The 25,498-nt window shown below is 42.4% G+C and overlaps 1 protein-coding gene and 1 long non-coding RNA gene across 3 annotated transcripts; one reads left to right on the top strand and one right to left on the bottom strand.

The window, feature by feature from the left end:
• Nucleotides 1-2,633: 2,633 nt before the first annotated feature.
• On the bottom strand, nucleotides 2,634-11,454 carry PCNP (PEST proteolytic signal containing nuclear protein). Its single transcript, XM_061454427.1, has 5 exons — nucleotides 11,400-11,454; nucleotides 7,441-7,679; nucleotides 5,948-6,022; nucleotides 5,388-5,443; nucleotides 2,634-4,433 (listed from the first exon to the last, which is right to left on the bottom strand). The coding sequence occupies exons 1-5, from the start codon at nucleotides 11,452-11,454 to the stop codon at nucleotides 4,304-4,306; spliced, it is 555 nt and encodes a 184-aa protein (XP_061310411.1). The 3' UTR covers nucleotides 2,634-4,303.
• Nucleotides 11,455-15,554: 4,100 nt separating this feature from the next.
• Nucleotides 15,555-23,953, top strand: LOC133269790 (uncharacterized). 2 transcript variants are annotated; one of them, XR_009743544.1, is made up of 3 exons: nucleotides 15,555-15,898; nucleotides 20,460-20,593; nucleotides 23,557-23,953. It is a non-coding gene; the product is annotated as an uncharacterized LOC133269790 (long non-coding RNA). The 2 variants fall into 2 exon arrangements; XR_009743543.1 differs by lacking the exon at nucleotides 23,557-23,953 and adding an exon at nucleotides 21,943-22,721.
• Nucleotides 23,954-25,498: the final 1,545 nt, after the last annotated feature.

Genomic DNA, 25,498 nt, shown 5'->3' with positions numbered 1-25,498 from the left:
TAAACTTGTACTGCAAGGAAAACATAAACACAGGCTCATGTCAAAAAGTTTCAGCTGAGCTCTTACTACAGAACCACAACACTTCATTTGTCCACCTGTCTCACTGGGAAATTAAATCCCAGGAACCAAATTTAAGAACTAAGTCACAAGCATAGCAAAAGCTTTTAAGACCTTGCTATGTGCCATTGAATCAAAAAATCCATACTGTGATTGCTGGCTGTCAGAGTCGCTGCCATGCTTCCCTGCTCCTCCTGGCCTGAAGAGTAGCTGTCATACATGTGTGTACCACAAAAAGCACATGCTGCAGAGTTTAAGGGTTTGCTTTGGTACCTAAACCTTGCTTGGACTCTCACCACTTCAGTCTTTTAAATGGAAGTTTATAACCCAAAATGTAACACACTAAACACAGAATTCAAGTGTAATAGTTTATGCTTCATGCTTTTACTCCTATGGGTAACGATGCATCTACCCTGAGGCAATGGCTTCACATCATTAAACACAGCAGCTCTCCTAATTCAGCACTACTTAGTTACTAAGATGCCAACAGATCAAAATTAGAGAACAGTAAGAGATCCATTTGTTAATAAAACTAGAGGAAACAAGGAAGGTGTTAACAGGATAAAGTAAAAAGTAAATTAATTGTCCAATTCTTACAGCATTCTAGTATCTCTTGGCAGAGGAAGTAAGACAAATTATGGTGAGTTTGGAACGCAGCTTTCCCTTCTGTAGCTTAAGGGCAGAACTACTCAGCATCCCTCAGTTTGTAACCTTATAATGAATTAAAACAACCCAACCTCTTCGTGCAGAAAACCTTTTAAGGCTACTAACTACAAAGATAAAAAGCCTTCTGGAAATTCGATTGCTTTTCCAGATTTCTCATCTCGTGGCAGCCTACAAAGAGTTCTAGTTGCAACAGTGACTGCCTATAGTTTAAAACCTGTTTGGCTCTTCAGAAAGCAGAAGAGATCATTTTCTTGAAAGCTGACGTGTCCTCCGTATCTCCTCACAAAGCCAGCTTTGGTAAAGCCACCCCTGGCACACTCATGTCAGTTCTGACAAAGGGTGCTCCACAAAGCTGGCAGAGGCAGAGATGAAGTACAACCGGCCTGAAGGCAGCTGTGGCTGCTGCTGTGCTGGTCACATTAAGACACTGTAGTTGGTTATGTCAAAGTTGGCTGAATACCAATAGTTTTCAGGTCATCTATGACAGGGGAGTAAGCCCATTAAATTATAATAGCATCCATCAGTTACTTTGCAGATAGGCTGGTTGGGAACTTCTTCCTGCTGATCAAATATTGACCTGGAAAATCTGCACAGTGTACCCCCTAAACTTTAAAATGAATGAAATGAAGTGTGCAAGGGGCTCCACCCAGAAGTGTCTGACACACTGCCGTCAGTGGCTGGCAGCACTGGTTTGGGAATTATTTACTTACATTATTTTAATACAGTTAGCATGGAGTTTGGCTCCATTCGCAGCCCAGCAGGCTCAAAAGCAGCCTAGCTACAGGGTAACACAGAGAAGGTTACTGCCTAACTACTTACATCTTCATCTAATATCTTGCATGTTTTGCAAGCTGCTCAGGTGCTAAGCAAAGCTTTAGTGCTAAGAAAGCATAAGTCTTCTGAGGTAAACCTGCACAAGTTAAATGGGCAGACATTTCAACCACTGCTAGATATACACTTGCTGTGCTAAACAGGTAAAGGTCTCAGCAGATCTCCTGGAAGCACTTAAGATAGCTAAACCAAGCAGCCTACCCTGAGGTTTAGAATTTTTGAGTCACCTTAGAAAAAAAAAAAATAACACACACAAGACCACCTTCATGCAAAACCCACGGTTACTATAACAAAAGCCTGAAACTTCAAGTGAAATTGTAGCTAACATGTGCCTTGATGACACTTTTCCAATCAGTTCTTTCCTGCAAGCATCAGACATTAAACACCATCCTTGTAGCTGTAAGATAAGCTTGTGAGATACTTGGTCCTGAGTGGACTGAGGCCATCCTGATGGATTTTCTTCACAAAGCACTGAGGAACAGAACTCACACACTGAGTGAGACAGGATCCCTACAGAGATGTAAAAGCTGCCAGTCTCTCACAAGGTCTAGGATTATTTATTGACCATGTCAGTAAGCAAGATAAATATAACTTTTACTCTCTTACTTGCATGGAAGGCATTTCCTAGCATGTCTGCTGCTCTGTCTAGCAACATCATAAAGGATTTTGAAGTACAGGAAATTATGTTAACAGGAACGTCTAACTTCAGCCAAAGATGTGGAAGGTGGTGGCAGTAGGCTGACTAAGAAAGAACAGGTCTCAGTCCTCCACTTATTCTTCCTCAAAGTTCTGTTTTGCTTTTTCCTAATACAAGTGACTAAGACAGCATCAAGCAACTACTAAGGAGCAAGATAAAATCGTTATTCACTGTGAATTACCACTATCTTAAAGGGATTTATTTTGACAAACATAATCACAGGTGATGAAAAGAAGTGAAAAGTAAAATGCTTCATTTTGCCTCGCCTAGTTCCAGTAATGCCCAAATCAGTTTTGGAAGTCCTGAAAGTCAGTTCTGAGAGTATGTTTTGTTTTTGTTCTAAATAAACCAAAGATTTCTGCTATGACAAAAAAAAAGTATTCATTTTTATGTTACGTTTATAACAAGTCTTTAAAAGAAAATAGTTACAGGTATTGAACAGCATCAGACTTCGAAAGAAAAAAGGTAACACGTACAATACAAAAATACAAAAAAATATTTTTTAGAACTTACAAACTCAAAAGTCTAAATAGTCAGAGTTTTCCTAAAATAATAATACTAAAACTAAAAAAAAAATACACTTCAAGATGCACTTTCCTTTCTGCACTCGCAGGTTCAACTTCAGCATTATGAAAGTTTTTAAAGGGAGAATGAAAGAAATTAACATACTGAATTCCATGACCAGTTCCAGGCTGGAATTAATTTAGTAGCTGGCACTATCAGGTATTTGAATTAAAAAAGAACTGTATGCTTGTTTGGAGAGAAGGGGTTGTTATTGCTGTTGATAACTTTCCGTTTAACTAGTTCTGCTTGTAAAATGGTTTAAAAATATACAATTAAATTAGACTGAAATTTATACACTTGTTACTAGGTTTGAAATCCTACAGCACCATTCTGCAGTATGACACCTAGGAAATTAAATTGAGCAAACTAATGTCATCGTTGACAAGTGCTACAAAAGGCAGGTGGGTAGGAAAAGGCTGAGCTTCAGTCCTGAAGTTGACTCTTGTTAGAAGCATTAGGACTGCAAATACAGCAATCTTCTCTAACCTGATAGTGTTCACTGTGGTCACCAGCATCAAGGCATATTTTTCAAATGGCAAAACAGGGAAAGTGCATCTTTTTGTTTTTTCATACTTAAGCAGTAAGTTACCGATTTTTGGTGTGGCTTTTATTCCTTCTAGGCATTTTAAAGAAAGAAAAATATTTCAACCAAACGTGAAGCTTAATGTACATTAGCTTGTCTTTTTGGTAGTGGTTTTTGTATACCACATGGAAATGCTAACAAGCACTACTTGAAGCTAATGATTTAAGAGGAGCACACTGAAAATACTGATTTACCTTTGTAGTGAATATTCTTTACAGACTGTATCTAATATACAGACAAGGCCCATATCCTGAGGATGAAACAGGCCACAGAAGGTTACACATCCTGCATGAAGTCTTAAAATTAGAGCTAAGTTATCAGAGCCACTCAGAGCAACATAATTCCTAGTTTGCAGAGACACAACAAAAGGTGACTGCAGGGAGGAAAAAATCCAGGTTGTATTTCCTGCATAAGTTTATATTCAAATTAATAGTCCACTAACACTTCTAGCACAAGACAATGCTGACTCTCTTTAGAAGTATTGCAAAGAGTCAACTGCTTCTCCTGTTATAAAGAGGGAGCCAGAAGTGAGAATGCAAAAGGATTCAATGTTAACCTCATTAAAGAGACAGTAACCTTTTTCATCCACCTTAACTACTCATTGACCAAAACCAGAAAAACAGAATTAAAAAAAATTAAAAAAAATCTTAAAAAGGTACCACTCCAGTTTCTTTATTATCTGTAACCTTTTGAAACTAATCACATGGAACTACAAAATTAGCAAATGCCTTGAAATCTGTATACAAAACATAAATTACCTCTAATTTCAAACTCATTTATTAGTGTACCCCTCAAACTCTTAAAAAAGTGGCTCCAAAGATAATCTTATAACATTCTTAAAAAAGGAAACTGCTCCTTTAATGTTACACCCTCCCCCCAAACACCCAACTCTCAATCCACATCATTTAGTTATTTTCTTGGTCATGGACATTTCCAAGATGAGATTTTATATTTCGTTCCCATAGCTTCTGGTTGTCAGAAAACCCATGCTTTCCTTTGTTGAAGGAATTTGGTCCTGCTGAGGTTGGTGTATCCCTGTAGAAAGTAAAACAAGATCAGTTAAGAAAGTCAGCTCAACTATAGCAGTTTGTGCAACATGACGCTAAAAGCACCAATTTCAGGTCCAACCTGCCACCAGAAACTACCATGCGTTTCCTTCCCTTACATCAGGAGTCCTCTCTATTAGCACCTATAATTTGGCCACAGAACTGATCTTTATGTGGCACATCAAGAAAGAGGAAAGCGATGGGCCAGCAGAGGAAGTGGGAGGGGCAGTAACTGCTGCTCTGAAGAATTTGTTAAAAGCACTACAAAATTGAGGATCCAAATTTGCTCAAGGAGAATAAAAATCCCATTGAACAGCAGTGAACCTCCAGGGGACTGACTTTAAAAGCAGTCTCTCATGACAAACACCTTTAAAATATACATGCTCAAAACTCATCCCTAACTTAGGTGAAGCCTCCTCTGAAAATACCATAAATGTGAGATGGTATAGGAGCAATCCTAAAATAAATGGACAAGCAGAAGAATTACATCGATTTGTGTTAAAAGCAAACAAGTTATTCTTTGTCTCTCTGAAAGAGGTGATTCTGAAGTTGCACAGAAGTTTAAAAATCTGACCAGACTATCCTACTTCAAGGCAATTTATAAAATGGACAACTAGAAGGAGACAAAGTTTAGCAGCAAGCAGGAACTCCCACCCACTACCTTTCCAAGAAGAACACAAACTTCTATTTAATATAGAATCAATCTCCTCCTCAAAAAGAAGGCAAACAGGATTCAAAGTGCAAATGTAAATGTGCTACTTTAACCTACAGCGGAACATTTGAAAATAACTGTATTAACATTTTCTTGCTTCTTGAGAAAACCTTTTTGATCTTAGTCTACCTTCCTATATTTCTAAGCCATCTGCAAGATCTGACCCATGCTGCAGAAGGTATTTTTAATGCACTCACACTTCCCCAAAACCACAGTTAAAAGCTGACCTACCTTCCAATATTCTTCATGCGCATCTTAGCTTCTGGAGGCATTTCTTCAGGTTCACTCTACAGAGAGAAAGGAGGTTAAAGTGTGGCTGGGCACTACCTTTTGAACATTTCAAATGCCTGACAAGATAAAGTACAGAGTACAGCCCTATGGAAAAGCAAAATGACTTAGGACAAAACTGAGGTTTGACATAAAGAAATACAAGTTCCTTTGCTCACCTCTATGTAAGAAGGATCAGTAACATGACAATAAAATACTGAGCAAAACAGAAGCAGCATAACTTTCCTTCACTCCCCCTTTTATTAATTCCAAAGAAAGCAACCATTAATTCAAACTATGTGGGCATCTCATTTTCAGGGAAAAGTTATCAGCACTTTAATGATTTCTTGAGCCAATGCAGAGCTACAAAGTTGCACATTCTTAAAGAGAAACACAGGAGATGTTTCTGGGTTGACAATCCCTGACATGTATGTAAAGAGCCTTAAATGATCCACTCTCTCCAGCTAGCTCTAACCCACACCAACGGTACTTCAAGTTGTGTTGATCACTGGTTTATTACTCACATCTTCATCTTCATTGAAAGCTGCTGCTACGGAAAGGGTTTTTGGAGCAAGGGTTGGAACGGGCTCTTTAGGCTTCTGGAAAAAAACAAGTGCAAAGGTAAAGTAAGTCTACTAACTCAAATAAGCTACCCTTGGTATTTTGGTAAAATGAAGCCAACATCTTCACTGAAACATGCAATGGTGTGGGGAGGGGAAGTGTTTTTGTTATAGAAACAGGCAGATAACATAATATAGAAACAAGCGGATAACATTTTCTCTCTAATGAAAAAGGAAAACAGCTGCTATTTGTGAGAGACACTCCAAACAGCAGACAAAGCCTTCTCATTACAACTTCCCATAAGCAAGCCGTAACTTTCTTGCACGCTGCAGGCATATGCAGCTACTGGAGCATGACATGAGCAATTAAATCAGAACCTGAGTAAGTTGTGATATTCAAAATTTCACTATGTCACTGTTTCCACTATTCTGTTGGAGTATTCTTATCCATCAATTCCAAGAAGATAAATATTGTCTTTTAACAAGATAACAGCTTTCCTGCTTAAAACAATTCAACATCAGTGGCTCAGAGAAGGCAGCTTTGTCCATTTTTCTGAAGTCTCAGCTGGCCCGTTTGCACTTAGACCCCTGAATGTGCCCGTCTGCAGCTCCCTCCCATCTCAAAGTAACAGAACATTCTCTTCATTTTCTGCAGATCTCTAAAATGCTGGCATTGGAGGTGCAAGCCTTTCATAATTATAGTTTGAATTTCATCCAGACAAGTATCTATAACATATCCATCACAGCGCTATGTGGGAAGTGTAAATTAACTGTACTAAACAGAGAAGCAGCATCTGACTTGTCCTTGCCCAAGCTAGCAGAAGACTACTTCGATAGTAAAGACACGCATCAGATTCATACCTGAACAAGTGCAAGGATGTCTTATACTGGACAATAAAGGGGTTCAAAATTCTTAGAAACCTATGTAACAAAGCCTCATCTCTTGCATATAGTATAAATGAATCACACTATCCTTGTAAAGAACAGGCAAAGTCATGAAACACAGACTATACCTCCCCATGCTAAGTAAGATCTTTGGAGTGGAAGATGACTTATTAAACTACCTAGAAAGTACTAGCTTTCCTGTAGCTTTAAGCAGGCTATGCAACGAAGCTCCCAGCACTCATTTCAAAGTAGCCTGTATAGTTTAACAAGCCTGCCCATTTTCCACAGGAAATTATTCCAGACCTATCAAATCTCATTACAAGATTATTCTGCATGGTCAAAAGATGTACAGCTTATTTCAATCAAGTCTTATGCTTCCTGAAACAAATGACCTGGTATTAAATTGTCTTGAAGTACTTACACAGGCATGACCAGCTGGCCCTGCAATGCTTCCTTAAACATTATCCAAGTTAACCTCATGTAATTCAAGGTTTTCCTTCTGCAAGGAAGCATCCCCAAATTTCCCCTTTTGCCTCAGTTTCACTAAAATTAAAAGCCCTCAGACAACTTACATTTGCTCCTAGTTTGATGGATATTGCAGATGCCTTCTTTGTTGTCTGACTGCCGATGGAAAATCCAAACTTGGACATTTTGGCAGGAGCAGGCTTTGTGGTGAAGTCTTCAGCTTCTTCGTTAGCTGCCCGTTTCTCTGCGCTGCGACTCGAACTTTCTCCTCCATTACTGGAAGAAACAGTCTTAGTTTTCACAGGTTTTTCTGCCTCTTCTTCAGGTCCTGGTGAAGTCGAAACAACTTACCAAGATGAGCTATTTTTACTGAGCAGACTGATGGGAGCAGCAACCTCAAAAAGCATTATACTTTGGGTGCAATAGGTAAGGTGTTTTTAGTGACAGCAGTTTCCACCAATGTACATCTAGTGGACAGCAAAACACAAAGAGAAGAAGAAACTGCAAACACTCCACTACTTGTCAAGAATTTCTTGTGTATGAGCCAGGAAAACAATCTTGAAGCACCATCTCTTTATTTAGTATGGAAGTCAAAGGTTATGTAGTAAATTAAATGTAGATGACTAAATCTTTTTAGGGTTTAAGTTGCCATAGATAAGCTTTCATAATTGAAATCCCAATTCCAAATCTAAGCTACAATTAATTCTACTGAATTTCTATAAAAACACGTTCATGCCAGTCTCTAGGCTTGTCTGGCACAACTCTAAAATCGTGGAAGTGACTACAGTGAGGCCAAATTTCTCAATCATGTTTCAAGTCACTGCTTGTCCGCATCTCATCTGTAATATATCTGCCAAGCTCTGTTTGAGGAAGGAATCAGCACGAGAAAAACATATATATAGAGTTCATCTTTTCTGGTTTTGTTTAAAGTCATGGAAAACATAGCAGCGGAAAAATGATACACAGAGGAAAAAAAAAACCCACTCAAATCACATTTTCATTCCTATACACTTGGCTTCAGCTACACCAAGAGACAAAGGTGTCCCTGGTAAACTCATTCTAAACATACAAATGCTTCATCAAGAATATGTTTCTCTGCTGCTGCAATAAGCAAATCATTGCAGTAGCAGAAGGGGGTTAAATGCAGTGGGGACTGGACAGGGAAGTGCTCATGCACTCATCAGTCTAAGAAAAACTGGAGCTAGCACCAGTTCCTCATTGTACCAAGTGGAGAAGAGGACCCTCCATGCACAGCAAATTCAGACCATCAGGGAAGAAAGCTTTTTGTGCTGCTTTCTAACAGCAAAAACCTATTCAGTAAGATAGAGCAGTAGGAGAGTAGCTAGTCTGAACTCAAGGTCAACAAGATTGTAGCTCTGAGAAAAAAAAAGGAAGCAAACAAGAGGAGAAAGAAAAACTTGGGACACCATCTATATATATTTTTCTGCCATTTCCCAAATCATAAGCAACAGAATATAACCTTTCTACCTCACTCTACCAGCTAGCAACGTAAGAAGTGATTTGAACAAAAACTGATTAGTCACCTTTGGAAACATAGCAGATCAAAGAAAAAATTCCAACAAAACACAAAACAAACCACCCAAAACCCAGCCTGCAATCAATTTCACTATTAAAAAATGGTACTAATCTGCACCACTAGAAATTCAACACAGAAAATATCGATATAAAAGTGATAAACAAAGGAGGAAAGAGACAAAAGCAAAATTTACACAAGTGACCTTGGGTACTGGTTTTCTTAGCACAGTTTCCAAAACAGCAGTCTGCAGTCCATCAAATCACATTAAAAGAATATTCAATTGCAAGTCCAGCCTACAGCACTAGAGACTGTAAGGTGATCCAAGGGCAGGTAGACAATTCACTACCCTTAGAGGCATTGGGACCATGGGCCTGAAAATCATCTTTTTCTAAGATAAAAGATTTCCAGCAGCCCATATCTCAGGTCACTCTGTACCACTGCAGGTCCCTACACTAATGCTAGTTTGAAGCTAATTAAACTACAGCTTACTTGTTTGGCTGCAAATTCCAGAATATTGCTAAGCCCAAGATGAAGCCAAATACAATTTACCCACATTTGTTTTCTTACCAAAATAATAAATAGCTTCTCTTTCAACACCAGCTCCTATCTCCACTGCATTCTCAATGTTACTTCTATCAGGCTCCACTTAGGACAAACTGTAGACTGCTGAGAGAAATACTTGCTGAAGGAGCTATAAAAGGCATAGGACAATTGGGGTAGGTGGGGAGAGAGCCATTGCGCCATTCTATTTCCGCAGGGAACAGAAAAGCAGGCCTGTATTACTCATTAAACAGGCATTTCCCATCTCCCATGCCAATGCATATGTATTTTCAAAACATTAAGGCTTCTTTATAATTTCCTAGAGATGTTAAGCAGGTGCTACTTCACCTATGGAAAGCACCAGTACTATTTCAAAACTAGTCTGACTAGTGCTCTTTTCATGGACCATGGCAATAAGAAGCTGTCCTACTTCACAGATGAGTTTCAGTAAAACTACGTAAGGGGACAACTTTCACTGTCTAGGTGATTTAAGTGGCAAAGATTGACAATGCCCCATGGAGTGTGACCACTGGTGGCAGCAGGAACAAACCAGCCACAACTAAGTTAACTTTGGCTTTTGCCAAGATCAGTGGGGTCTACGTTAAACACTCTAAATTGCTTTCCAAAATCGTCAGGGAGTAAGTATCCCTCCTTAGATCTAATGGACCAGAATTCATTAAGACCATGTTCCAGCACACCAAACAAGCAGACAAAGTGGTATGGATAACTGACAAACTGATACTGTTCAGTTGCTGTACTACTAATAAAAATAAATAAATAAAAAAGAACACATATAAAAATCCCCATTAAAGCCAAGACAGAACCAAGAGTCAAGAAACGACAAAAAATTTAGTATTATTGTTCATGGTTTAGGGATTATCAAGAATAACATTAACTGTTGAGCCTATCCTAATAGATTTGCAAGTCTGTTTTAAGTTTTCAACAGATCAAATGCTCTCTCTGCCTACAGATATACTTAAAAACTCCAAACAAACAAAACCCAGAGAAGGGGCATGAGGATGATCAGGGGGCTGAAGCACCTCACATACAAAGGCAGGCTAAGAAAATTGGTTCTGTTCAGCCTGGAGAAGAGACGGCTGCATAGAGACCTCATAACAGCCTTCCAGTGTCTGAAGGGAGCCTGCAGGGATGATGGAGAGGGACTCTTCATGAGGGACTGCAGCAATAGGATAAAGGGTAATGGGTTCAAACAGGGGAAGTTCAGCTTAGATAAAAGAAGTTCTTTAATGTGAGGGTGGTGAGGCACTGGAACAGGTTACCCCGATCTTAAGGTCCTTTCCAGCCCTAAACATTCTAAACCAAAACAATAAAACAGTGATAAAAAAAACCCAAGCCCTTAATATTTGCAATTTAGATTTTAAGTTGGGGAAAGAAAGGAAATAAACATTATTAAAAATTCCAGGATATCTCACAGTAACTCATATGGAAGATGACAGGAATGTGCATAGTATAAATACCATAAAACCAAACAGAAAACATGCACATTCATGCCAAGCAAAAAAATCAAGATGCTTAAAACGACACAAGTAAGAACTATTCACCGTACTCATTTTTGAAAGGTACCACAGCTGCTAAAAGCTGGTCCTTAAGGCGTTGTTTTCATCCTTGCCAACAGCAATAACCAAATTTCTTGCAATACACGGCATAAGTACACCGCGTATCTTTATTTTATTTTATTTTTAGTTTATTTTTCGGAAGGAAAGAAATAAGGCAAGGAGAAACCATCCCCTTTTCTAAAAAGATCCTTTAGGGCTAAGGCTAATCCTCAGGCCTGGGAGAGGGCAGGGCCAATCCTCCGCTTCTCCCCCAGCGCAGCCCCCTGAGGCTGGGCCACCCCCTCTACCCGCTATTGTCCGGCCCAGGCCTGCCCTGCCGGGAGCAGCGTACCAAGATTCCCCCACCCCTAGGAAACCAGCCCGGGCACCCGCCCACCCCGCAGCTGCGCGGCGAGAGGCACTACATGTTCACCTCCTGCGGGCTGCGGCCGATTCGCCTTCGCCCCCTCAGCTCCGCCGTCCGCCATCTTCCCCACCTCCAGCCTCCCGCGCTGCGCATGCGCACTCGCACCGCCGCGGCAGTCCCACTGCCCCCTCCCACCGTCCCCACCCTCCAAGGCGCAGCTGGAATGACACAGCCGGAAGTTGCGCTCTCTGCACCGGCAGGACAAGTGGGAAGGCGGAGGGTGGTGTTGTGGCGCACGTCTTGTGGGGAGGCTCGCTGCGCTCGTGGATGCAGCGCCTCTTGAGACTGAATGAAAGGGGTATTGAAATAGGGAAATATAGGCTGAAATATAATCTAGGTAAATTAGTTCTGCTTAGTGATCATCCTTGTATATGATAAATGACCGTAGTTGACGTGGTTCTAGGACTTTGTAACCTTGCACAAAATTTATGGTAAGCAAAACAAACTAGCTGATGTTCAGGATGAGTTGTATCTGAGTTAACTGATAAGTAGAAGGATGGGGAGAAATCATTCAATTAGGTCAGTGGTGTTACTGAACTAATTAAGCTGGCATAAGCATTTATCTACTGCGCATGCTTCAAAGGCTGCCAGGACGAAAGTTCAAAGAACGGCAAAATGATGATTGTTCGAAGAAGTAAACGACACCTAAACACCACTACCACATTTTCGTGCGCATGCGGGAGAAACTTTCTAGGAGAATGATGTAATGTTTAAGTAACCTCATGAGTATGCATGTACATAATGAATATGTATGCTTAGTGAGTATTATGAGGACCGATTGCTTAGCAATACGGCAGAGACACGCTAGGAGGAGCAATCTTCCGTGTCTCCCAGCGCTGCAATAAAGAATACCTGCTTGTTAACTTAAAACTTTGTTGGCGAGTTCCTGGAGATTTCTCCGAATCAATTTGGCACCCCGGATGGGACCCTCTCTGCTAGGCTGCAGGACCCGCTGAGGACAGAACTCCCTAGGGCCCTCGGGAACTTGACCTCTCGACTTAGATTGCTGCAGGAGCAGACAAGAATCATCTTTACGAAAGGTATTCTTTTATATAGCCTGTAAGATGCAGGAGGCATCTTACATAAAAACTAAATTGGTTTGGTAAGCATACGCAAGGTTTGGAAGCCGCCTGTAAATCGAGGTAGGAAATCTCGTAGGTAAAGGCGTATACCCAGCTGCTAGCGTCCGTTTGTTATACACCTGCAAGACACAGGGCGCGTCTTGTGGTTTAGGCCCTGCAAGATGCAGGGGGTGTCTTGCTGAAGCGGTTATTGATTTTACTGGTATTTGACTTATTTTGTGGCTCGTTGTGGTAACGATTTTGGTATTGGCGACAGGATGTTGTAACTGTTATTAATTGTTGTTTGATTGAATTTAGTCTCTGTCTCAAGTATTAATTGTTATTTGTTTGATTGAATTTAGTCTACGTCTCAAGTATTGTAACTGTTGGAGTGTGTCTTTGAGATCCCGTGTGTGTGTGTGAATGCGAAATTAATAATGGGAAATCAACAGAGTGAAGAAATCTTGAAAAAGAGTCCTTTAGGGTGTATTTTGGCACACTGGAAAGAGCTGGAAGGGTCTCCTGGGAGCTCGGTAAACAAGAAAACTTTGATAAAATACTGTAATCAATGGTGGCCTTTAAGTACTTCAGAAGATAAGGAAAAATGGCCTAAGAAATGGAACTCTGAACTATAAGACATTGTTGCAATTGATGTTGTTCTTAAGGGGACAAAGAAATTGGGATGAAGTGATGTATGCAGATATGTTTTTCACTTTAAGAAACCACCTGGAGTGGCAGACGGAAAGCAAAATTAATATAGCTCTGCCAGATCCCTTAATTTTGGCTTTGGAAAAGGACAGGGAAAAGCAGAAAGCTAAGCTGGAGGATGTTGTTGAGCCTATGATACTGGGGAAAGCTGTTTAAAATTAAAAAAACAGACTAATCGGGAAGATAGACTGGAGAATTATGTATCACAGGTACCTCCGAGAAGAACACCCTCTGCATCTGTCCTATCTGATATTGATAAGGTGGAAGAAGTTGCTGTCACTGGCAACAAGCAGCAGATTCACATTCAGAGTTAAGAAAGGGTTAAAACAGAAGTGCTGTTTCAGAGGCAGGCATCTGCAGCTGTTGCAGAGCAGGGTGAGCAACTGTGAGGAAAAAAAAATAAAAATGGAAGGAGCTCACGCAGCTCCTGTGTTTAAAGGTATAGACATGATACAGGGTTAACCAATGTACAAGGGGTTGTACAAGTGGGTTAGAGGAATTCGCTTGCTTAAGCAAAAGTATTGTCTGTACCTATCATACCTACTAAGCAGAACAAAGGCACTAACTATTGATAAGGGAAAGCAGACACCTGGTTCTGTTGACAAGGAAAAGCAGATGCCTCATTCTACTGATAACCAGCTTTTGATAAGGAAAAGCAGACGCCTGAAGAGGGAGAAGCAGATGGTTTATGGCTGGGACACCGACCAAACCCTAAGGCCATACGTGAAGACTAAAAGGTGAAAAGTTCAATAAGAGGAAGACTCGTTTACTTCATCTTGAAGACCCTTACCCACAGGAGGAAGACTAATTTACTTCACCTTGAGACCCCTGCCCATGACCAGAGGGGGCACTGCACAGGCGCAAAGGACCTTCTAGCTCATTATAATATGAAGCTGGGATAGGACATGAATATGTATAGGCGTACTGTGAAACCTTATGAATATATATAACTTTAGAGAATAAATGTAGAGGGAAACAACACTGAGGTAAGCATGACCTTGAGGAATTATCCCTGTGCGTCTCAGCGCTGAATAAAAAGCATACCTACTTTACAACTTTAACGAGTTGTGGAGTCAATCCACATATCAGACATATTGACAGACTATAGTCCCGAGGAGAGTAAGAATTTATCAGATAAATACAAACAGAAATAAAGGAAGAAGCATGGACAGCGTATAGGAATCGGGAACAGGTAAAGAAAAAGCTGGGTCGTGCTATAGCCACGGCTACAGTGGCTGCTTTGGGAGAAGTGGAAACTGGTGGAGGGACTGATGTGAGGGAATGAGGCAGAGGTAGAGAAGGAATGTCAGGCAGTGGTGAAAGAGTGAATTCTTCTCCTATGAGACCAGATCAGTGTGCATACTGTAAGGAATCTGGATGTTGGAAGTGAGACTGCCCTAAAAGGAATACCTACAAGGTAGCCTCAGTGACTGAGTTAGAACTAGGCTGATGGGGACCTGGGGAATCTATCCTAGCAGATCCACTGGTTAAATTAAAGCTAGGGACTAAAGGAAATGAAGTGGAATTTTTAGTGGATACAGGAGCAAAATATTTGGTGTTGAGTGAGAGGGAAAAGAATTTGTTACAGTTGTGGGAGCTACTGGCCACCAAGGGGGGAAAAAAAACAAAGGGCATTCTTTCTGAAACCTTTAGAGTATAAATTGGGAAAACAAATAGGAATGCATAAATTTTTAGACGTGCCAAATTCTCAAAAAAAATCTTTATTAGGGTGAGAAGCAACATTTAAAGAAGGCAAAATGGAATTAAGAGTTAAAAATGATCAATTAAGTGCAGTTTTGAGTTTATCTTCAACAGAAAAGCAAACAGGAGGACCTCCCTGAAATAGAAGAAATCCTTAATCCAGGTATATCTGGGAGTATGTGCATCTGAAGTTCCAGGTAAGATGAAAAATTGCTTTGCCTGTTGAAGTAGAAATAAAAAGGGGGGCCTGCCCAATTAGAATAAAACAATATCCCTTAAAATTGGAGGATCAAAAGGAAATCAAATCATTGATAATTTTTCAAAATATAGATTATTAACTGAATGTGAATTGGAAGATAATACTCCTATCTTGCCAGGAAAGAAATCCAATGGAAAAAGTTACAAGATCTCAGAGCAATTAACAGAATTGTGGATGATATTCATCCAGTAGTATCCTTATATCCAGTAATCCATATACCTTATTGACTAAATTGAATAATAATCAGAACTGGTTTACCATTCTGGACTTAAAGGATGCATTTTTCTGTCTGCCCCTGGCCAAAGAAAATCAAAATTTATTGGCTTTCGAATGGGAAAACCCAGAAACAGGAAGGAGGACACAGGTCACTTGGACAATGTTACCTCAGGGATTTAAGAACAGTGTGACCTTTTCCGGAAATCAATTGGCAGGAGAACTGGAATCCTGGGAAGCACCCACCCAGACAGGCACTTTACTACAATATGTTGACAACCTGTTAATTGCTACTGAAACTGAGAAAGAATGTGTTCAATGGACTGTAGAATTGTTAAACTTCTAGGACTAAATGGATACTGGGTATCTAAATCGAAGGCTCAAATAATTCGAACTCGAGTATCTTATTTAGAATATGAAATAACAGGAGGACAACAGAATTTGGAGCAGCTCGGAAGGAAGCAATCTGTCAAACACCACGACCATCCACGGTTAAAGATCTCCAGACATTTTTGGGAATAACAGGGTGGTGTCGACTCTGGATCCATGATTATGGTGTTCTGGTAAGACCCCTATATGAGCTGCTAAAAGAAAATCCAACCATTTCTAAAAATGGACAGATCAAGCTGAAGAGGTGTTTAAAAGTTTAAAGACAGAACTCGGGAGAGCTCCAGCTCTTGGGCTCCTGGACTTGGACTATAGCTCTTTTGGCTATATTCCTATGAGAAACAGGGAATAGCTTTGGGGGTTTTGGCTCAAAATTTGGGACCTTATAAAAGAGCAGTGGCCTATTTCTCAAAACACAGTATCACAGTATCACAGTATGTTAGAGATTGGAAGGGACCTCGAAAGATCATCTAGTCCAATCCCCCTGCCGGAGCAGGAACACCTAGATAATGTTACACAGGAATGCGTCCAGGCGGGTTTTGAATGTCTCCAGGGAAGGAGACTCCACAACCTCCCTGGGCAGCCTGTTCCAGTGTTCCGTCACCCTCACTGAGAAGAAGTTTCTTCTCAAGTTTAAGTGGAACCTCTTGTGTTCCAGTTTGTACCCATTACCCCTTGTCCTATCATTGTTTGCCACTGAGTAGAGCCTGGCTCCGTCCTCGTGACACTCCCCCTTTATATATTTATAGACACTGATAAGGTCACCCCTCAGTCTCCTCTTCTCCAAACTATAGAGACCCAGCTCCCTCAGTCTTTCCTCATAAGGGAGATGCTCCACTCCCTTAATCATCTTAGTTGCCCTGCGCTGGACTCTCTCCAGCAGCTCCCTGTCCTTCTTGAACTGAGGGGCCCAGAACTGGACACAATACTCCAGATGCGGTCTCACCAGGGCAGAGTAGAGGGGAAGGAGGACCTCTCTCGACCTACTAACCACCCCCCTTCTAATACACCCCAGGATGCCATTGGCCTTCTTAGCCACAAGGGCACAGTGTTGGCTCATGGTCATCCTGTCGTCCACTAGGACCCCCAGGTCCCTCTCCCCTACACTGCTCTCTAACAGGTCATTCCCCAACCTATACTGGAACCTGGGGTTGTTCCTGCCCAGATGCAGGACTCTACACTTTCCCTTGTTATATTTCATCAAGTTACTCCCTGCCCAACTCTCCAGCCTATCCAGGTCTCGCTGGATGGCAGCACAGCCTTCTGGCGTGTCAGCCACTCCTCCCAGCTTAGTGTCATCAGCAAACTTGCTGATAGTACACTCAATTCCCTCATCTAAATCATTGATGAATATATTAAATAATACCGGTCCCAGTACTGACCCTTGAGGCACTCCACTAGTTACAGGCCTCCAACTAGACTCAGCCCCATAGACTACAACTCTCTGGCTTCTCTCCTTCAGCCAGTTCGCAGTCCACCTCACTACCTGATCATCCAGTCCACACTTCATTTTAGCCGTGAGGATGCTGTGGGAGACTGTGTCAAATGCTTTGCTGAAGTCAAGGTAGACCACATCCACCGCTCTGCCATCATCCATCCACCGTGTTATTTCCTCATAAAAGGCTAAGAGATTGGTCAAACATGATTTCCCCCTGGTGAAGCCATGTTGACTGCCCCTCATAACCTTCTTATCCTTGATATGCCTTAAGATGGTACCAAGGATAAGGTGTTCCATCACTTTCCCAGGGATGGAGGTGAGGCTGACCGGCCTATAGTTACCCGGGTCCTCCTTCTTGCCCTTTTTGAAGACTGGAGTGACATTTGCTTTCCTCCAGTCCTCAGGCACCTCTCCCGTTTCCCAAGACTTGGTAAAGATGATGGAGAGTGGTCTAGCAATGACTTCCGCCAGTTCCCTCAGCACCCACGGGTGCATCCCATCTGGACCCATGGATTTATGGATGTCCAGATTGCTCAACTGGTCTCTAACCCATTCCTCATCGACTAAGGCAAACCGCTCCGTCGACCTGACTTCATCTAAGGTCTCAGGGGTACAGGGCTCTTCAGGACTGCCCGCAGCAGAGTAGACAGAGACAAAGAAGGCATTCAGTAACTCTGCCATCTCTTTATCTTCTGTCACCAGGGCACCCATCCCGTTCATCAGTGGGCCTACATTGCCTCTGGTGTTAGTTTTGTCTGCCATGTATTTAAAAAAGCTCTTTTTGCTGTCCTTGACCCTTCTTGCCAGGTTTAATTCTAAGGATGCCTTAGTCCTCCTAGCTGCCTTCCTACATCCTCTAGCAGCAGCCTTATATTCCTCCCAAGTGGCCAGCCCCTCCTTCCATGACCTGTAAACTCTCCTCTTCCACTTGAGCATACCCAGCAATTCCCTATTTAGCCACGCAGGTCTCTTGGCCCTCTTCCTTGACTTCCTACGTGTCGGGATGCTCCGATCTTGAGCACGGAAAAAGTAGTCCTTGAATGTCAACCAACTATCTTGGGCCCCTTTACCTTCAAGCAGCCCTGCCCATGGGATTTCCCCTAGCAATTGCTTGAAAAGGCCAAAGTTTGCCCTGCTAAAGTCCAGGGTTGCAATTCTACTTGGTATTCTACTAGTCCTGCCACACAAGATCCTGAACTCCACCATCTCGTGGTCACTGCAACCAAGGCAGCCCTCAACCCTTACTGCTTCAACCAGATCCTCCTTGTTAGTGAGGATGAGATCCAGCAGCGCTCCTCTCCTGGTCGGCTCATCCACCATTTGCAGGAGGAAGCTATCATCCACACACTGGAGGAACCTCCTGGACTGCGGCTGGGTTGCCGAGTGGTCCTTCCAGCAAACATCAGGGAAGTTAAAATCCCCCACGACGACCACGGCCTGTGACTGTGAGGCCGCTCTCAGCTGCCTGTAGAAGGCCTCGTCAACTTCCTCACCCTGATCCGGTGGTCTGTAACAGACACCTACAACAGTATCCCCCCTGCCAGCCTGCCCCTTAATTCTCACCCACAGACTCTCAACTTGCTCATCATCTGTCCCTGGACAGAACTCGGTGCACTGTAGTTCCTCCCGCACATAAAGAGCAACCCCACCACCCCGCCTGGCTGGCCTGTCTTTCCTGAAAAGGACATAGCCTTCCATGACTATATTCCAGTCATGTGAGCTGTCCCACCACGTCTCTGTAATTGCCACCAGATCATAATCTCCTGACTTAACACAGGTTTCCAACTCCTCCTGCTTATTTCCCATGCTGCGCGCATTGGTGTACAGGCATTTCAGGGAGCGAGCTGAGCACACCGATTTCACCCTAGGATTGTAGGAGGCCTCCCAGTCTTCATTAATTCTGGAGCGCTGCCCCACTGGGGCAAGCCCAGCTACAACCCCATACCCCTTCGAATCTAGTTTAAAGCTCTCCAAATGAGCCCTGCTAATTCGTGCCCCAGCATCCTTTTCCCTCTGTGAGACAAACCTTTCTCACTTGTCATTGTCCAGACTGGTGCCCTATAAAACCAGCCGTTATCAAAGAATCCAAAGCCCTGCCTGTAGCACCAGTCTCGAAGCCAATTGTTCATGAACTGAATCTTCCCATTCCTTCCCACATCATCAGTGGAAGATGGAAGGAGTGAGGAGAAGATCACTTGAGCCCCAGACTCTTTCACCATCCGCCCCAAGGCCCTGTAGTCTTTCTTCATCCCCCTCAGATTGCGGGAAGCAGCTTCCTCCCCACCTGTCTGGAAGACCAGCAGCGGGTAATAGTCTGTCGGGTGCACCAGGTTGGGGAGCGCCCTGGTGATATCCCTGATCCGGGCTCCAGGCAGACTACACACTTCCCTATGATGAGGGTCAGCTCTGCATATCGGGCCCTCTGTTCCTCTCAGAAGGGAATCCCCTACTACAATGACCCTTCTTTCTTTCTTAACAGAGGCAGTCTTGAGGTGCAAAGTCGACTCCCTTTTCCTATGTGGCCTTGTGGGCTGGCCTTGCCCCACATCCTCACCTACCTCTCCTTCAAGATCCAGGGCCTCGAACCTATTATGGAGGGACACCTGGGGAAGCAGGGCAGGAAGGGGGGAGGGTTTCCCACGACGTCGACCCGGAACTCGCTTCCAACCCTCGTCGTCTTTTTGGTCCCCTACCTCTGCGCAACAGCTACAGGGCAGGGGCTGCCTCAGGCCATCCCCCTCTGTGTGAGAAGGCAGGGGGTCCTTCCCCTTTTGGGGGGTATCTCCCTGGAACCGTTTTGACTGGCCCGCCAGGGAGTTACTCCACCAGTCGATCTCCCTTTCACACTCCCTGATGGTCCTCAGTGTCTCAACCTCCTCCTTAAGTCTTGCCACCAGGCTAAGCAGATCTTCTACCTGCTCACACCTCACGCAGGTGGAATGCTGTCCTCCCTCCCCCGGCAGCAGCAGGCTCTGGCACTCCCTGCACCCAGAGCTGGATGAGCCCAGTTAAGTCTGGCCTGGATGCCTGAGAGCAGTGGCAGCAGTTATCTTAAACACAAGAGGCCTGAAAATTTACACTGGGACAAAAGATTACCGTGTTAGTGACACACACAGTATCAACTGTCCTAGAACAAAAAGGTACTCATTGGCTATCGTCATCGCGTTTCTTGAAATATCAGGCCATCCTGGTAGAACTGGATGATGTGGAAATTGTGGTCACTAATGTTATGAATCCAGCATCTTTCCTTCAGGAAGTTCTCACCGAAACATTGGTTCATGATTGCTTGGCCATTATAGAGACAGTATACTCGAGCCGACCAGACCTGAAGGAGGAACCTCTGGAGGGTGCAGATTCCTGGTTTACTGATGGCAGCAGCTTTGTTAACGACAGTAAACAACAAGCAGGATACATCATAACTACAACTTCAAAGGTAACAGAAGCTAAACTATTACCCTCTAACACCTCAGCACAAAACACAGAAATAATAGCTCTGACTAGAGCCTTGGAGCTGGCAAAGGACAAACGGATAAACATATTGACTGATTCCAAATATGCTTTTGGTGAAGTTCATGCACATGGAGCAATTTGGAAAGAACGAGGACTTTTAAATACCCAGGGAAGACAAATTAAACATGCAATGGAAATTCTACGATTGTTAGAAGCTGTACAATGACCTAATGAAGTGGCTATCATATGTTAGAAAGGACATCAAAAAGGTAACTCTGATCAAGAGATTAGAAATAATTTGGCTGATCGTGAGGCTAAATGGGCAGCAGAAACAGAAAGAGTTGAGGTGATGTCCTTAATTTCTGATGGTAAACAGGTAATTGAGCAAAATAAACCTAGGTACTCTAAAGAAGATATGAAACTAACTGAAGACTTAGAAGGACAGGAAAATGAAAAGGCCTGATGGGCGAGTAGTGATCCCCTATAATCAATTATGGAAGTTCATACAAGAAGAGCATAGCAAAATTCATTGTGGAAGTAATGCCTTGTATAAACATTTAAACAAACAGATCATAGGAAGAAATTTCTGTACCATAGTGCAATTAGTGACAAAACAATGTCAACTATGTCTGAAATATAATCTTAAGACTGAAAATAGAATCAGGTAGGGACAACTGGAAAAGGGAATGATCCAGGACAACAGTGGCAAACAGATTTTTCTGAATTACCTAGAAAAGGAGGTTATTGATACTTGGTGGTATTGACAGATACTTTTTCAGGGTGGCCAGAAGCATTCCCTTGCAGGGCAAAAGTGATTAATGTGCTATTAAATGAAATAATATCTCATTTTGGGAGTACCAGCAACTATTTCCTCTGACCACAGTACACATTTCAGTGCAAAATTACTACAAGAAATCAGCAAGAAATTGGAAATGGATTGGCAATTACATGCCCCATATGGGCCTCAGGCCAGTGGGTAAGTGGAAAAAATGAATCACTTAATTAAATAACAACTTGGAAGGATTTGTCAAGAGACTAAGTTATATTGGTATCAAGCATTACCATCTGCTTATTAAGAATCAGAACAAAACCTTGGTCAAAGGAAGGAATTAGCCCATTTGAGATTCTATATGGAAGTCCATACCAATCTCAGTTTAAAGGGGAGAGCCTTCAAGAACTAGGAGAAGGATACCTTCAACAGTTCTTAGTAGACTTAGGAAAACAGTTCGAAAAAATAAACAGCAAGAGTGTTAGGGACCAGGGCCAGAGGTTTAGATTACCCTATTCATCTTTTTAAGACAGGAAATTGGGTTTATATTAAGAACTTTACAGGTAATCCTCTTAAGGAGAAGCAGAATAGACCATATCAGGTGCTGTTGATCACCTTCACTGCAATCAAGATAAAAGAGCAACCTGCTTGGATACATTACTAAGAATTAAGAAGGAGCCAGAACCAGAAAAACACCAGAACTGAGAAAAAGTATGGCACATTGAGTGTTCAGGACCCACACATGAGACTACATCTATCATAATTTGGACTTGTATAATAATAGGTGTAGAAGCATGGAATCAAAATCTGTATCTGAGATTGATACAAAATGTTACCAGTGTCTTAAACAAGAGTGATTGTTAGATCTGTACTCAGCTACCTAAATCAGGAGAGAGACCGGGTATTCCTTTAATTGGCTTCCCCTTTAAGACAAACTGGAATAGATTGTGGCAAGATCCTGTTTATACCAACAAGAGCCATACAAATTTATAGGTTTTAAGGATTCAAGCCTTGAATATGTCAGAAGTTAAATGTGACCGCAAGGCAACATGTCAGTAGAAATTACCCATATTACAGCTGGGCAGTGCAACTTCATCTTTGAAAACCTTTAACTGGTTATTGGAATGTTCCTGAAGGAAAAGGGTGGTATTGGTTATGTGGAGAAAATGCCTAAAAGGCTTTGCCTCCTAACTGGAAAGGAACATGCACACTAGGAGTAGTGATTCCCGACTTTACAGTAATTGACATTCATCCCTCTGGAACCTGGCTTTGTAGTTTTAATAAATAAATCAAACGAGGATATAATCCCATAGCAGAGCAAAACACTGCTTTTTTTTTTGTTGTTGTTAGATAGATTATTCCATCTGTAGGTTTTAGTGAATTAGAGAAAGTGATTGTAAATAGCAGCAATTGAGGAAATGGGAAATTGAAATGCTTATGCTATTCTAGCATTACAAGAAGAAATAACCAGCCTGTCTGAAGTAGCACTCCAAAACCGAGTGGCATTAAGTACACTGTTAGCATCTCAAGGAGGAGTTTGTTCTGTAATCAATGAAAATATTTTGTAAGGTGACGCAGGATGACACCTCGTGGTGATTTGAGGAAATTTGGGAAAAATTAACATCATGGGTACCCAGTCTCTCCTGGTTGAGACAGTTATTTTTAACTGTATTAGTAATAATAGGAATGGGTTTGATTACAGGTATAATAGTCATGTGTTCCTTTTGGTGTTGCAAATAATCAGTAATGAACCAAGAGAACAGTTAAACATCAGATAGAAACTGGAGAATATTTTAGAAAAACTCTAGAACGGAATGATTTAAGAAACTTTTGCAAAAGAATTTGCAAAGGAATAGAAAAAAGGGGTATTGAAATAGAGAAATATAGGCTGAAATATAACCTATTATAAGTAAGTAAATTAGTTCTGCTTAGTGATCATCCTTGTATAAGACAAATGACCGTAGTTGACATAGTTCTGGGATGTTGTAACCTTGTAAGAAATTTATGGTAAGCAAAACAGAACATGTAGATAATCTGAAACTAGCAGATGTTCAGGATGAGTTGTATCTGAGTTAACTGATAAGTAGAAGGACATGGAGAAATCATTCAATTATGTAGTGGTGTTACTAAACTAATTAAGCTGGCATAAGCATTTATCTACTGTGCGTGCTTCAAAGGCTGCCAGGACAGAAGTTCAAGGAACAGCAAAGTGATGAAGACTGTTGGAAGAAGTAAACAACCCCAAAAGACTGCTACCACATTTTTGTGTGCATGAGGGAGAAACTTTCTAGAAGAACGATGTAATACATAAGTAACCTTATGAATATGCATGTCCATAACGAATACGTATGCTTAGTGACTATGTAAAGACAGATTGCTTATCACTTGCACAGAGACATGCTAGGAGGAGCAATTCCCCGTGTCTTCTGGTGCTGCAATAAAGAATACCTGCTTGTTAACTTAAACTTTGTTGGCAAGTTCCTGGAGATTTCTCCAAGTCAATATTTAACGGTATGTAGAGACTTATAGATGGACAGGGCCACGGGGTTCTCAGTATAAGGCACACATGCAACCAGAGGGCCAGAAGTCTTCTCTCAAATCAATACCAGCCTTCCTCCTCTTGATAAGGCCTGAAAACAGCACGAGCTGTAGTGAGCAATGGCGGCGTTTTCCTCCTCCCCAAAGCACTAATCTGTTCACAGATCAGGAGTGGCTGTAGTTATGGAGGAACAGCAAGTAACAGAAGGCATGCTCTAGCAGCACGCCTCCATATTGTCTCTTCTTCCTGTGAGGAAAATAGGCTGCCCAAGAAAGGTGGCCGGTCCTTGCACCCAGGTTCTGCAGGGAGTGGGGAGGCCGCCCTCAGCAGCACGTGAAGCACTATGTTGGGGTATAGCTTTGCATACTACCCAACCATGTAGAGCTCAAAAGAAGTGGGTCTTTCTCCAAGCCATGGGCTCTCTGTGTCTAGAGGGCCCTGAGCTTAACAGGTGGTGATGAGTAATACTGGGGTAGCACGTCCTCTTTTTTCCACCCCCTCCTCATAACCCTGTGCAGCAAGAGGTGAGACAGGGAGTGGATCACCACCAACCTCTCGTGTATTTCAGGTCTACTCTTCAAAACTGCTCTTAGATTTTCAGGACAATCCCCACCACGTATCATTAACTTCAAGCATCAGGGCAGTCAGACTAATTCAAAAAACATTTAAGCACCCATAAAAAAAAAACCTCCGTATTCTAGACAGCACAAAGAACTGTATTGAACAGTGTGCCCATTGTAGCTCTGCATTCTGAATGCAGATCTTCACAGAGACACCCATCAGAGACACATTTTCTGCTGTAATACTAAAAGGCTCTCTGCTCCTCTATGTATTTCCTAATAATACTGTTTATAGAATCATAGAATCGTTAGGGTTGGCAAGGACCTTAAGATCATCTAGTTCCAACCCCCCTGCCGTGGGCAGGGACACCTTACGCTAAATCGTATCACCCAAGGCCTCGTCCAACCTGGTCTTGAACACTGCCAGGGATGGAGCATTCACAACCTCCTCGGGCAACCCATTCCAGTGCCTCACCACCCTAACAGGAAAGAATTTCCTCCTTATATCCAACCTAAACTTCCCCTGTTTAAGTTTTAACCTGTTACCCCTTGTCCTGTCACTACAGTCCCTAATGAAGAGTCCCTATCCAGCATCCCTATAGCCCCCTTCAGATACTGGAAGGCTGCTATGAGGTCTCCACGCAGCCTTCTCTTCTCCAGGCTGAACAGCCCAAACTTCCTCAGCCTGTCTTCATACAGGAGGTGCTCCAGTCCCCTGATCATCCTCGTGGCCCTTCTCTGGACTTGTTCCAACAGTTCCATGTCCTTTTTATGTGGAGGACACCAGAACTGCACACAATACTCCAGGTGAGGTCTCACAAGAGCAGAATAGAGGGGCAGGATCACCTCCTTCGACCTGCTGGTCATGCTGCTTTTGATGCAGCCCAGGATACGGTTGGCTTTCTGGGCTGCAAGCGCACACTGCTGGCTCATGTTCATTTTCTCATCAACCAACACCCCCAAGTCCTTCTCTGCAGGGCTGCTTTGAATCTCTTCTTTGCCCAACCTGTAGCTGTGCCT

This window comes from Pezoporus flaviventris, unplaced genomic scaffold, assembly GCF_033815535.1.
Source record: "Pezoporus flaviventris isolate CSIRO_AGI_PZ_B2104156 unplaced genomic scaffold, CSIRO_AGI_Pfla_v1 ptg000015l, whole genome shotgun sequence".
In the NCBI taxonomy this organism is placed as follows: domain Eukaryota; kingdom Metazoa; phylum Chordata; class Aves; order Psittaciformes; family Psittacidae; genus Pezoporus; species Pezoporus flaviventris.
The sequence above is the reverse complement of the archived record's forward strand: the minus strand, read 5'-3'. Positions and strand labels throughout refer to the sequence as shown.

Excerpts from the sequence above, each read along its gene's own strand:
- PCNP (XM_061454427.1), bottom strand. The coding sequence starts at position 11,454 with ATGGCGGACGGCGGAGCTGAGGGGGCGAAGGCGAATCGGCCGCAGCCC. Across the intron at positions 5,444-5,947 it reads CTTTCAATGAAGATGAAGAT|AGTGAACCTGAAGAAATGCC; the intron begins GTGAGTAATAAA and ends TTCTCTCTGTAG. Across the intron at positions 4,434-5,387 it reads CGCATGAAGAATATTGGAAG|GGATACACCAACCTCAGCAG; the intron begins GTAGGTCAGCTT and ends TACTTTCTACAG.